The 15,397-nt window shown below is 36.3% G+C and overlaps 1 protein-coding gene across 2 annotated transcripts in view; it reads left to right on the top strand.

The window, feature by feature from the left end:
• Positions 1–15,195, top strand: part of LOC129925251 (uncharacterized) — an 84,065-nt gene extending 68,870 nt beyond the window's left edge. For both annotated transcript variants that reach the window (XR_008777079.1, XM_056024635.1), the window contains exon 2: positions 14,141–15,195. Coding sequence is in view for 1 of the 2 variants with exons in the window: in XM_056024635.1 (XP_055880610.1) it covers positions 14,141–14,494 (354 nt within the window). In the remaining variant the exon portion in view is untranslated. The remainder of the gene's footprint in view (positions 1–14,140) is intronic.
• The last annotated feature ends 202 nt before the right edge of the window (positions 15,196–15,397 follow it).

The raw sequence follows: 15,397 nt of genomic DNA, 5'->3' as shown, positions 1-15,397 counted from the left end.
ATTCAAATAATGAAGCAGATCGGGATTGATTCAAATATTTTTTTATGAATAATTAAAACACTTTCAAAATGGAGTTTGTTTTCATTTAGAGATTGGTTTCAATTGGAACTCGCTATTGTATCGAACAGATTGTAATATAAAGATGTTTCAATTGATAAACGAGCCCATTGTGACAATGCGTAGAACAGCATATTGTGAGACTGAGGAGAACGGCCCATTGTGACACAGCATAAAACAGCCCATTGTGACACAGCATAAAACAGCCCATTGTGACACAGCATAAAACAGCCCATTGTGACACAGCATAAAACAGCCCATTGTGACACAGCATAAAACAGCCCATTGTGACACAGCATAAAACAGCCCATTGTGACACTGCTTAGAACAACACATTGTGACACGTCTTAGAACAACACATTGTGACACTGCTTAGAACAACACATTGTGACACTGCTTAGAACAACACATTGTGACACTGCTTAGAACAGTCGATTGTGACACTGCTTAGAACAACACATTGTGACACTGGAACGGAATTTAGTGACTGATTTTTAGCGGCCCTCGTAAGGGGAAAAAGCCGCTATTAGGTTTGTGCAAAATGTCCGTCTGTCCGTCTGTCTGTCTTTCCGTCTGTCCGTCTGTCACACTCAGATCTCAAAAACTAGAAGAGATATGTAAAATATTATTTCATCATTAAATGCGGCTTGAAAAGTTTAGGTGCAACGGCTACTTTTGGTTTTCTAAAAGCAAACCGTTTAATTTATAAAATTAATTATGCAAGCGATTTTTTCATAAAAATACATCATTTCTAAAACAATTACGTAAATGTAAGGGAGGCAATGTTACAATATGCTAACAAAGATGGACAATTTTTGTGTATTTTCAGTATCACTAAGTCAAATCCTATACTCTTAAGCGAGCAATTCTTGTATGTATGTATGTATGTATGTATATATATTTATATTTATATATATATATAAATTTTATTTCGAAAACGGCTCTAACGATTTTCTTTAAAAGTTCATGGTATGTGCATAATAGTGAGAAAAAAATCCTATACTCTTAAGCGAGCAATTCTTGTATGTATGTATGTATGTATGTATATATATTTATATTTATATATATATATAAATTTTATTTCGAAAACGGCTCTAACGATTTTCTTTAAAAGTTCACGGTATGTGCATAATAGTGAGAAAAAAAATCTCAACTCATTGGCCACATCGGGAAAACTCGAGGTCGACCGTTATATCGGTTTGAAAATGGCTCATTATCGAAAAATTTATTTTGGCTAGAATGTTTTATGAATGAAATTTTCTATATGACGTCAATAGGAAAAAAAACTTGACACCGCTTACGTCACTAGGCTCACATCAGTACACTAAGACATTTCTTCGCAAACAAGAAAAAGTTTTAATGATTCAATTGGCGTAATTAAACATTTGCGCACCATCTTAATTTACATTGATCCATTATGAAACTATGGAAGAAAAATAATGAAATATCTTTATGTATGATTAGTTATTGTGTTTTAAAGGCTTTATAAGTTGTTTACACTTTAATTGCTTACACCCGTAGGTAGCTTTTACTTTGTTATTATTTTGCTGGTGAATTATTGCAATGTGTTTAAGCTTCGAAGTCTGCCGTCCAATACCAAAACGTAGGAAATGGTCATAACACAGCTTATGCCTTACTTGCACAATCAGGGCCGGCCCTAACATTTGCGGGGCCCTATGTGAAAAAAATGAGGATTGCGCGTGGACCAGTAAGGGTATTGATAAGGATAATAAGTGAAAATAAAGATTTTGTATTAGAAAATAAATTCGTATTTGCATTACATTTTTATTAAATGAAAGCTTACGATGCCGTTTTTTTATATCACGCGTAGGACTGGCGTTTACCATATTGATTGACACCCCAAAATGACAATTTTGTCTTTTTAAGGACATTTTTATGTGTTTCAGGAGGAGATTTCCAGGAGCTCCTTGAAAACAAGGAGACCACGGGAACCCTATTATAAATTATAATGGTTTAATTTAATAATTTACACCTAGAATTAGCGCGGAGCTTTTGAACCTTCGGAGTCCACCACTGTGACAACATAGGCCTAGGGCTGGCCCTGATGATATCCAGCTCGCGGTCAACGAATTTTCATCACGCTGCTGCCTTTTTTTTTTATTTGTTAACCTATAAACCTCGGTAAAACAGAAGTCATGTTCCAAAAGTCACCCAATAAAACCTACTCAGCCCAAAGATCACTGCCATAGACATCCCTTAAAGTGGTAGATAACTTCACATTATCTGGGAAGCATTGTATCAATTGACGCATTGTTTTAAAGAGAGTTTGATATGTATGGATAGTCGTGCTTTTGGACGCATTCAAGCGAGAGTGTGGCGAAATAAATCGCTCGCCTGTCTACAAAAATCAGTTTCAACCAGTATTCTCTCAACCCATCTATGTGGATCTGAGACATGAGTACTTTATAAAAAGCAACTAAGACTTCTTGAACGACTTCACCAAAGACCACAATACAAACAGCGATATTCTTGCAAAATGGTATGAAATTCGAGTCCGAAGATAAGTGAGGAATGCAGTATTTCCCTTTGCTGTGCAGCCCCAACTGTGACCTACATATTTTGCCACATCCAGAGCAAGCATAACCATTGTCCGCAGGTGGCCGATTTAGATTTTCTTTTCGCCGTCTGCGTTTGTTCTCGGCTGCAGATTTTCTTTTTGTCTCAAATGTGTATCCCGCGGCCTTCGTGAGAGACATCCAGCTGTCTCGTTCGGAGGCCGCATGCAACCAGGTGCTCTCTTCTATGTTAGCCAAGGAAAGTTGACGACTAAGCTGGTCTTTGAAGAATTTCCGTGGAGCGCTTCTGTCACGTCGACCACCTTTTAGCTCACAAAAAAGACTGCCTTGGCATTCGTTCGTCTCCCATACGGGATACGTGCCCTACCCAGTGCAACTGTTGGACCATAAGAAGTCCCTCTATACTGTCCATACCGGCGTTGGCAAGGACATCGCTGTTTGTAGTGCGGTCCTGCCACCGTATGTCCATGATGGAGCGCAAGCATCTTTGGTGAAAGCACTCAAGAAGTCTTAGTTTTTTCTGTAAAGTGTCCATGTCTCAGAGCCATAATGAATATATTAATTGCAATATTAAATGTCAGAAAGTAACAATTTTAGAAGTTACACTGCAAAGACTTTCTTACAAGCCTATAATAGCTCAATAGTTCTACATGAAAGAAGCAATGTAAAACGTTAAGACGTGAGCTGTGGTTTTCTATAGGCCTACTTTCTATTCTAATCGCCATGTACACTTACATTGAGAACTGAAAGAACTAAAAAGCAACTCTTCGGATTGATAGTCTTTACCCGATAGTTCATTTTCGTAATTACAACAATATTCCCAAAATAACTTCGGGTAAATATCCTTCCTTAACAAATTATTCATCCGAGCGAGGCTCGGTCACCTGATATTATACTCTTAAGCGAGCAATTCTTGTATGTATGTATGTATGTATGTATATATATTTATATTTATATATATATATAAATTTTATTTCGAAAACGGCTCTAACGATTTTCTTTAAAAGTTCATGGTATGTGCATAATAGTGAGAAAAAAATTCTCAACTCATTGGCCACATCGGGAAAACTCGAGGTCGACCGTTATATCGGTTTGAAAATGCCTCATTATCGAAAAATTAGTTTTGGCTAGAATGTTTTATGAATGAAAATTTTCCATGACGTAAACGGGAAAAACGCTGCTTACGTCACTAGGCTTACCGCAGTACACTAAAATATTTCTTTGCAAACAATAACGAGTTCTAAAGAATCAATAGACCTAATGAAACATTTGCGCACCATCTTAATGTAGATTGATTTATTATAGAACTATGAAAGAAAAGTAATGAAATTAAATGTGCCGATATATGATTAGTTATCCTATACTCTTAAGCGAGCAATTCTTGTATGTATGTATGTATATATATTTATATTTATATATATATATAAATTTTATTTCGAAAACGGCTCTAACGATTTTCTTTAAAAGTTCACGGTATGTGCATAATAGTGAGAAAAAAATTCTCAACTCATTGGCCACATCGGGAAAACTCAAGGTCGACCGTTATATCGGTTTGAAAATTTCTCATTATCGAAAAATTTATTTTGGCTAGAATGTTTTATGAATGAAATTTTCTGTATGACGTCAATAGGAAAAAAAACTTGACACCGCTTACGTCACTAGGCTCACAGCAGTACACTAAGACATTTCTTCGCAAACAAGAAAAAGTTTTAATGATTCAATTGGCGTAATTAAACATTTGCGCACCATCTTAATTTACATTGATCCATTATGAAACTATGGAAGAAAAATAATGAAATATCTTTATGTATGATTAGTTATTGTGTTTTAAAGGCTTTATAAGTTGTTTACACTTTAATTGCTTACACCCGTAGGTAGCTTTTACTTTGTTATTATTTTGCTGGTGAATTATTGCAATGTGTTTAAGCTTCGAAGTCTGCCGTCCAATACCAAAACGTAGGAAATGGTCATAACACAGCTTATGCCTTACTTGCACAATCAGGGCCGGCCCTAACATTTGCGGGGCCCTATGTGAAAAAAATGAGGATTGCGCGTGGACCAGTAAGGGTATTGATAAGGATAATAAGTGAAAATAAAGATTTTGTATTAGAAAATAAATTCGTATTTGCATTACATTTTTATTAAATGAAAGCTGACGATGCCGTTTTTTTATATCACGCGTAGGACTGGCGTTTACCATATTGATTGACACCCCAAAATGACAATTTTGTCTTTTTAAGGACATTTTTATGTGTTTCAGGAGGAGATTTCCAGGAGCTCCTTGAAAACAAGGAGACCACGGGAACCCTATTATAAATTATAATGGTTTAATTTAATAATTTACACCTAGAATTAGCGCGGAGCTTTTGAACCTTCGGGGTCCACCACTGTGACAACATAGGCCTAGGGCTGGCCCTGATGATATCCAGCTCGCGGTCAACGAATTTTCATCACGCTGCTGCCTTTTTTTTTATTTGTTAACCTATAAACCTCGGTAAAACAGAAGTCATGTTCCAAAAGTCACCCAATAAAACCTACTCAGCCCAAAGATCACTGCCATAGACATCCCTTAAAGTGGTAGATAACTTCACATTATCTGGGAAGCATTGTATCAATTGACGCATTGTTTTAAAGAGAGTTTGATATGTGATTATGGATAGTCGTGCTTTTGGACGCATTCAAGCGAGAGTGTGGCGAAATAAATCGCTCGCCTGTCTACAAAAATCAGTTTCAACCAGTATTCTCTCAACCCCTCTATGTGGATCTGAGATATGAGTACTTTATAAAAAGCAACTAAGACTTCTTGAACGACTTCACCAAAGACCACAATACAAACAGCGATATTCTTGCAAAATGGTATGAAATTCGAGTCCGAAGATAAGTGAGGAATGCAGTATTTCCCTTTGCTGTGCAGCCCCAACTGTGACCTACATATTTTGCCACATCCAGAGCAAGCATAACCATTGTCCGCAGGTGGCCGATTTAGATTTTCTTTTCGCCGTCTGCGTTTGTTCTCGGCTGCAGATTTTCTTTTTGTCTCAAATGTGTATCCCGCGGCCTTCGTGAGAGACATCCAGCTGTCTCGTTCGGAGGCCGCATGCAACCAGGTGCTCTCTTCTATGTTAGCCAAGGAAAGTTGACGACTAAGCTGGTCTTTGAAGAATTTCCGTGGAGCGCTTCTGTCACGTCGACCACCTTTTAGCTCACAATAAAGACTGCCTTGGCATTCGTTCGTCTCCCATACGGGATACGTGCCCTACCCAGTGCAACTGTTGGACCATAAGAAGTCCCCCTATACTGTCCATACCGGCGTTGGCAAGGACATCGCTGTTTGTAGTGCGGTCCTGCCACCGTATGTCCATGATGGAGCGCAAGCATCTTTGGTGAAAGCACTCAAGAAGTCTTAGTTTTTTCTGTAAAGTGTCCATGTCTCAGAGCCATAATGAATATATTAATTGCAATATTAAATGTCAGAAAGTAACAATTTTAGAAGTTACACTGCAAAGACTTTCTTACAAGCCTATAATAGCTCAATAGTTCTACATGAAAGAAGCAATGTAAAACGTTAAGACGTGAGCTGTGGTTTTCTATAGGCCTACTTTCTATTCTAATCGCCATGTACACTTACATTGAGAACTGAAAGAACTAAAAAGCAACTCTTCGGATTGATAGTCTTTACCCGATAGTTCATTTTCGTAATTACAACAATATTCCCAAAATAACTTCGGGTAAATATCCTTCCTTAACAAATTATTCATCCGAGCGAGGCTCGGTCACCTGATATTTGTGTTTTAAGTGCTTAATAAGTTGTTTACACTTTAATTGTGTAGAGCGGTGTAGATACCTTTTACTTTGTTGTTTATTTTGCTGGTGACCTCCAGCTGTCTCGTTCTGAGGTTGCATGCAACCATGTGCTCTCTTCTATGTCAGCTAAGTCAAGTTTGCGCCATAAGCTGGTCTTTTAAGGGTTTCGGTGTTACGTCAACCACTTTTTAGCTCACCAAAAAAAACACTGCCTTTGGCATGCGTTCGTCTAAGATTCGTCTCCCATATAGGATACTGCTCTGTCCAGCGTAACTGTCGGACTTAAAGAATTCCCTCTATACAAAGGCCGCGGATACACATTTGAGACCAAAAGAAAATTTGCTGCCGAGGACAGACGCAGACGCTAAAAGAAAATCTTAATCGAGCATCGCGGACAATGGTTATGCTTGCCCTGGATGTGGCAAGATATGTAGGTCACAGCTGCAATCCTCATTAATTTTCGGACTCTAAGACAAGCCTTATTATTATTATTATTTTGCTGGTGAATTATTACCATGTGTTCATGCTTCAGTGTCTACCTCTCCTGTACCAAAACAAAGGAACTGGTCATAACACAGCTTCTCTACGCCTTACTTGCTCACACTAAACATGATATCCATCTAGCGGTCAACGAGTTTGAGTACACTGCAGCCTCTTTTGATTTAACTATAAACCTCGGTAAAAAGCTTGGAGTTAGGGCCAGGAGAGATCTGAATGGATGGATGTGTAAAAGCAGGCCATAGTACCACAAGGATGGATGGATGGCAAAAGCCGGTATGAACTTCCTATAGTCCGACTGTCAGGCTGGGCAGGGCACGTATCCCGTATGGGTAACGAGCATATTGTTTGGCGTAACAGAGGTGCCCCACGGAAACGTTTCTTTAGAAAACTAATGCCATGATTTAAGTCTAATAAGAAAAAATGCGCCATTTTACTTTGTCACTAAGTGCATGTTTTACCCTATAACGTAGAGAAGTTACATTGCAAAGACTTTCTTCCAAGCCAATAATAGTAAGCCTACAATAGTTTTACGCAAAAGATAGATTGTAAAACTATAAGACGGACGTGAGCTGTAGTTTGTTTAGACTGTAGGAGGACTTAAAAGACTTTAAATTTAATCGACATGTACAATTAGGCCTACAATTAGAACTAACAGAACACTAAAACAACTCTTCAGATTAGTAGTCTTTATCCGATCGTTCATTTTCGTAATTACAAGAATATTCCCAAAATGACTTCGGGTATATAACCTTCCGAAATTATTTAACAGAGCGAGGTTCGGCCACCTGGTACAAAAATATTCTCAAAATGACTTCGGGTATATATCCTTCCTTAACAAATTATTCATCCGAGCGAGGCTCGGTCACCTGATATTATATTTATAAAATGTACAGCAAATGTTTACAACAAATATAAATAATAGTTAAGGATGTTTTTTTCTGGTCAACTAGCTGCTAAAATTAAAAGAAAACATTTCTGTTTGTTTATAAAGGCTAATAATATAGGCCTACATTTAATGCAAATATCACGCACATTTTTTTAAAATGGACTTTTAATGCAGCAACTTTCGTGCAGTAGCGTAACGTCGCAACAGCAGTAGTTGCAAAACCAATTCCTTAAACTTTTTTAAAAAATCAGATTTTATTTATTTTTTGTTTAGTGCCCCATCCTAATAAAAGAAGATTATTTTTTTGCGTTTTGTCTGTTGGTCGGTCTGTTTGTCATGATTAGATTAACAAATAACACTAGAGGCAATTGTAAATCTGATTTAACCTTTAATTTTTCATTCAGAAATATTGCAATAATTTTAAGTATCTATAATAAATTGTTCCGAATGTTTTTTGAAAAACAAATCATGCCAATGAATATTGTTTGCTCTTTTAACTTATATTAGATTTTATTTCCATGCTTAAACGTTGTTCTGGTTTTTAATGTAAATGGCATATAAATGCTAAATAAAAAATATCTATACTTATTTATATTTCATTAACTATAAAGTTGTTCCGGATATTGTTTTATAAAAAATAAATTATGTCAAATGATTGTTTGAAATCGCATAATTGACTAATATTACACTTATATTCTAATAATCGTTAATATTATGCTACGATTTTTAAGAAAAACAACTTCCTAACACCAAAGTATGGTTTGAAAAAATCTCCATAAGGCTATGGTACATCTAATTTTCATAACAGACCATCCCACAAATTTAATTAACGGCATTTGATTAATCTGGAATTCTTATTTTCTCTCACTATAAATATATAAACATCCGGAACAATCTATTATAGAAACTTAAAACTAATGCGATGTTTCGGAAGGGAAATTAAATTTTAATCAGATTTTCAATAGCTTTTAGTCTTTTTTTTTTCTCGTTATTAACATTACGGACAGACACACTGACAGACAAAACAAAAAAAAAGCGTCTTTAATCCTTAATCCGCCAAAACGGCTCGCGCCAAAACGTCCCGTCGCCAAAACGGCGGGGCCAAAACGGCGTCGCCAAAACGTCACGTACCGCCCATCAAATGCAATGCTAAAAGAACAAACTCGGTTTACCAATGTCTATGATCTCTCGAGAAGCTGCTCGTATAGATGACATTTTTTAGTCTAACTAGGACGTGTGACGTAATGGAATTTTTTTTCCTTTGACGTCATATGGAGTTAATTCTTTAAATGAAATGCTAAAAGATCTCCGGCTGCTCGTATAGATGATATTTTTTAGTCTAACTAGGCCGTGTGACGTAGTGGATTTTTTTCCTTTGACGTCATATGGAATAAATTCTTGAAATGCTAAAACAACTCGGTATAGTAATATTAAACCTCGTAATGTGACTCGCATTTTTAAAAGACATAGTAGCTAGATTTAGATCTAGATTTTTTACACTAGATCTAGTTTTTTTTACACTAGATCTAGTTTGTTTTTTTTTTACACTAGAGCTAGATTTTTTACACTAGATCTAGATGTTTTTTCTTACACGAGCTAGATTTTTTTTTTATTAAAATTAAATTTAGATTTAAGTTCTAATTAAAATCATTATAGAATCTAGATCTAGAATTTCTTGGTCTAGTTTAGAATGTTTGTTGTTTTACATGTATCGGATGTTCCTTCAGAGTTGTAGTCCAAACCTCCCGTAGGACGACGGTGGATGGGAGCGGGCAGGGTTTGAACCTGGGACCATCGATGAATCCAAACGACAGTCCAGCGCGCAAACCGCACTACCAGACAGCCAAGATTTAGACTAGATCAAGATCTGTAATTTTAATTTCTAGGCTTAAAGTGTAGATTTTTATTTCTAAAGTCTAGATTGTCAATATGTCAATATTACAATGTTATAAAATACTAAAACTAATCTACTATTTTAATATTTCATATTGCAATTAGTCTATTAATTGATTATCTAGGTTTTTGTTTATATATAAATCTTGTCTAAATTACTTCTACATTATCCCCATTATATATTTTAGAACTAGATCTAGTAGATATAGATATATTGAGAGTGCTAAATTAGTAGTTTAATTTAGGTAGATCTACATCCTCATTCTAGTTCCATTTAAATGAAAATGCTCAATACCAAAAGATTATCTAAAATCGCTCTTCTGACATATTGTACATATCCGGTAGTTGTCATTCCGTAATGTGTAGGTATATTATCAAAAGTAGGCTATTAGTTTGTAACCAGTTTGTCATTAGATTAAGAGCACTGCCTGGTCGTGCGGTTAGCGCGCAGGACTAATTATCTCTACGGTCTCGGTTTCATACCCTGCTCGATGCCATCCTCAGTCGACCAGCCAATATGCGGATCCTAGAGGGATCCGTCTCCTACGGGGACCGCCTCTGAGTTTGTGTGGCAACACAAACTCTCTTTGTAATCTTGTTTGCTTTCATTTTGTTTAGTTTAGGTGAGATTTTAATACTAAATCATAACTTACCACAGCACAGCCGAAGGGGTTTTGAGTTAAAAACCCTCTACCAGGGGTTTTGAGTTTAAAACCCCCTACAGGGGTTTTGAGTTTAAACCCCCTACCAGGGGTTTTGATTTTAAAACCCCCTACCAGGGGTTTTGAGTTTAAAACCCCCTACAGGGGTTTTGAGTTTAAAACCTCCTACCAGGGGTTTGCAGTTAAATCCCCCTCTTCTATCAACAAAACTTTTTTTAAAAATGCAAACGACAATCCCCAAATTCCAAGAAAACAGCTAAGGAAGATTTTAACTTTAAAACCGCCTCCAAAAATTACGATAAACCCCCTCTCAATATAAAAAAAGCAAATTACACACTCAAAATTCTATGAGCGTAGCCAAAGGGGTTTTTGAGTTTAACCGGCACCCCCTCCAATTGGGGTTTCTAGCTAAAAAGTACCTCTTCAATATAAAAAAAGAAAATTACACACTATAAAATCTATGAGCGTAGCCAAAGGGGTTTTGAGTTTAAAAACCCCTGCCAGCGGGGTTCGAAGCTGAAAAATACCTCTTCAATATTTAAAAAAAAAAGCAAATTACGCACTCAAAATGCTATGAGCGTAGCCAAAGGGGGGTTTGAGTTTAAATCCCCATTCATAGGGTTTTGATTCTAAAAAATACCTCATCAATATAAAAGAAGCAAATTACACACTCAAAATTCTATGAGCGTAGCCAAAGGGGTTTTTGAGTTTAACCCGCACCCCCTCCAATTGGGGTTTCTAGCTAAAAAGTACCTCTTCAATATAAAAAAAGAAAATTACACACTATAAAATCTATGAGCGTAGCCAAAGGGGTTTTGAGTTTAAAAACCCCTGCCAGCGGGGTTCGAAGCTGAAAAATACCTCTTCAATATTTAAAAAAAAAAGCAAATTACGCACTCAAAATGCTATGAGCGTAGCCAAAGGGGGGTTTGAGTTTAAATCCCCATTCATAGGGTTTTGATTCTAAAAAATACCTCATCAATATAAAAGAAGCAAATTACACACTAAAATTCTTTGAGCGTAGCTAAGCTAATGGGGGGGGGGGGTGAGTTTAAATCCCCCTCCTCCAGATGGCTTTTATTTTTTAATTTAGAACCCATTCAATTGGTTTTGAGTTTAAAATTCCCCTACAGAGCGTTTTGAGTTGAAAACCTCTCTCTTCAATATTATTTTAAAGCAAACTACAGTCACGAAATTCTATGACCGTAGCTAAATGGGGTTTTGAATTTAAAAAAAAACAAAGAAAACTCCAGAGATTTTTTATTTTAAAACCCCTCAACAGATGATTTTGACGATAAAATTGTCCTTTTCGATATAAAATCTAAAGAGAAATACAGGCATGTAATTCCAAAAGCTAGTCAAGAGAGGTTACAAATTGTTACTAGTGGCTGGGCCCCATTAATAAAGTGTGAATCTGCCGAAATTGAAAAAGCCTAAATGTGGCTCAACAAAGATGGCTAAGACAGATTTTAGGTTATTTATAAGTTAGACCTACTGTAAAACAAATAGTAATCTTGTGAACTTTATCCTATTGCAAATTCTGGAATAAGAGATTGAGCGGTAAAGCGCTTGGCTTCCAAACCGGGGGTCCCGGGTTCGAATCCTGGTGAAGACTGGGATTTTCAACTTTGGAATCTTTGGGCGCCTGAGTCCACTCAGCTCTAATGGGTACCTGACATTAGTTGGGTTAAAGTTAAGGCGGTTGGTCGTTGTGCTGGCTACATGACACCCTCGTTAACCGTAGGCCACAAAAACATATGAACTTTACATCATCTGCCCTATAGACCACAAGGTCTGAAAGGGGAACTAGTTAGGCCAGGTTCACATCTAACTTTATATTCACTTTCACCTATCCTTTGATCGTCGGGATCGTTGGGGCACTACAGACGATCTGTTAACCTTCTTTCTCCATTCGTATCTCTCATTTGTCTTTGATATAATTTCATTCGGATGTTCTTTCTTAAAATATAAGCCTGCCTGGGTGGACCACTTCGGGGGCCGATTTTGAGTTTGTGTTTCTACACAAACTGTCTTTTGTAACCTTGTTTTTAAAGTATTGTTTATACTTTTTTCTTGTTAGGTGATAGTTTTGTGTCGTGTGCCTATTTCACAAAAAGAAAAGTTCGCCAGTTGTTGAAATAATGGTTCTGATGCTTCCTATTGGGGCTGATGTAGTCACTTCATAGCAAGTAAATTGTATGTCTTTTGTTGTCAACTATCTTCCACTTAGTCTATAGAAATGAAATACAAATTAGTCACTTAATAAGTGGTGGAAATAAAGTCCGAAATTGGAACATCAAAGACGCATGAAGAATAGTCAACAGCATAGGAAAATCGGAAAACAAGGGCATCGGCTACTAATACAATTGACAAGAAAGTCGTTGCTATGATTGATGTAAAGAAGAAAAACAATGGAAGGATAAATTGCACAGATTGTTTCTATAAAAATCAGAATATATGAGATTTCATGACCAGTTCTCCGTATAGTTTATGTTCTATAAAATAATGCAGTGTAATAAAAATTTTCTCTTAATATAGTATGCAGCTTGGAAGGGCATGGTCAGCATTCTCTGGTGATGCTCCGCAGGGACAGTTTTCACTAGTCCCGACTTTAAGTTTCGGGAACATATGTTGTCTCATTCTGTTGTGTCTGGTTGTGAGTCGATCTTGTCTAATTCTCATTTATTTAGTCTTTATTGAATATAGAATTTCCATAAGATGATATAAATGTTGTGTGAATAAAACCCATAACTGAAAGTGTACCTCTAATACTGAAAAGTGTATATATGTTTTAGAAAACCATGTAAAGGATATATTTATAATAGTTAAAATTACTTTAAGCACATTTTTATTTTGTTTGACAGCATACCTGACATAGTGCACACTGATCAGATTCATAAAGTTATAAGATTTTAAGGGAGAAAAGAGCTGGTGAGATTGACTTAGTTACATTAAATGTCTAGAAAGGGGGGGGGGTAGCTTGAATTTATGATATGTCGAGCTCAGGGATATTAAAAAAATACAGCTTCGGTGTATGGAGCCATAAAGGAGTACAGAAAATGTTAAGAACCAACCAAAAAGCTATTTATTAGATGTGTATTCACTTAATCTATATGGTCAACAATCTTTTCAGAAAAAGATTCTTGCCTAAATTTTTTGGTTCAATGGAAATAATTTGTTCGCTCTTTAGAGATGCAGCTTAAGATTTATTGCCGAATGTCTTTTATTTTACTTCTCTTTGCTTTATTTTTTTGAGGGGGAAGATGTACTAGAAGGTCAAAGATACATAAGAGTAGTCCTACCTTTAAACTATTGACCAAGTGGTGGCTAATTTAACTTTTTCTTTACTAAAAGCATAACTCGACAATGAACAGACGACACTTTCACAGCGGGCACATTTATTAAAAATGAAATCGTTAAAGTCATTAATTATAAAAGGTTGATATGTTTTCAAGTTTGAAGTCCAGAAAAGAAAGAAAAACATTGTAATTTACTTAAGGTTGCATTGTTGCAAAAATTGAACTTTAGATAAATTGTCATTTATAGTTGTTTAACAATCAATTAATATAGTTAATTAACAATCATGAGTATTATGGTACAACAAACAAACAAAAACACGAAATATTTTTGAGGGGGGGGGGTGACACCCTGAACTGACCGCACCGGGTGACACCCACCCTAGTGACGCCACTGATCAGTGATACACAAATTAAGTTCCGCTGTCAGCGGGTAATATCTGGCTAGTATTTAAATATAGTTTGTTTTCATCCAAATTCACAAGCTGTTGAATTTATTTTCAGAACATTTCAAACATGAAGTTTGTCGTCTGCTTAGCTCTCATGTCATGGGCGTCACTGTCTGCTGCTGCTGAGCTAGAGGATCTGCCTATGTACAAGGAATGCCTGATGGAGTGTTTCCGCTGCGTCAAGATCTACGGCAAGCAGATTTACAACGGCAAGTTGTGTGCAGAGAACTGCGCGTTGACAAGTGGGGCCAGCATTGACAACAAATGTTATCCTCCAGCCAAGCGTGCCAACAACAAGACACAATTGGCAGCTCAATGCATTCACCTGTGTCAAGATGGCTGTCCGTCAGAGGCGTCAGCCTGTGTGATCATGTGTATATTGTCTAACTCCAAGGTAGTGGAATGCTAATCAAACCATCTACATTTTAGCTCTAAAGTTGTGGATTGCTAATTAAAACATCTACATTAAAAAATAAAACTATTGCTGGAAAAGATGAATCTACAATACATGAATAGAATACGTATTTAATTTCATAAAACTATTAACCTAGTTATTGTACTTGTACAAAAGAAGGAAACAGAACAACCAGGTGTACATAACAAATAAATAGACAAGTCATGTCCTCTACCTGATAGAAATAGACAGGTGTACATAACAAATGAATAGACAAGTCATGTCCTCTACCTGATAGAAATAGACAGGTGTACATAACAAATGAATAGACAAGTCATGTCCTCTACCTGATAGAAATAGACAGGTGTACATAACAAATGAATAGACAAGTCATGTCCTCTACCTGATAGAAATAGGAAGAGCAGTAAAAATACTATTCAATAATTCCTCATTGCAAATTCTTGAAAATTGACTACAATTCAATTAGTGGATGTTGCTTATTTTGCTTAAATCATCTAAAGATAAGCCTCCAAGACCCTATATTACTGTTGAAATACTTGGGACATACTCCTGTCTAAATGCTGATTCATTAAATAGCTAAGGTATAGAGCCTACTTGTTGATACTAAAAACATGGACTTCAAAGATTAAACAGAAATTACATTTCTTTGTCGGGTTTCCTTTTATTAGACAAAAATAAAACCATTCCTACATGAACTATGTGTTGTGTTACGTTGTATTTATGTTTCTGACACTGTCGCGTGTCTGTTGTTATGTATGTTATTATTCTATTAAAGAAACCTTTATCAGAGTATATATTTGACTTTAGTTTTGGAACAAAAACATTGTGGCATGAAAATATGCAATTAGCTTTGTTCTGTAGTTAAACACAAACAGATCATTTTCCGAAAGGGGAATA

The sequence above is a fragment of the Biomphalaria glabrata genome, chromosome 3, assembly GCF_947242115.1.
Source record: "Biomphalaria glabrata chromosome 3, xgBioGlab47.1, whole genome shotgun sequence".
Classification (NCBI taxonomy): Eukaryota; Metazoa; Mollusca; class Gastropoda; family Planorbidae; genus Biomphalaria; species Biomphalaria glabrata.
The sequence above is the reverse complement of the archived record's forward strand: the minus strand, read 5'-3'. Positions and strand labels throughout refer to the sequence as shown.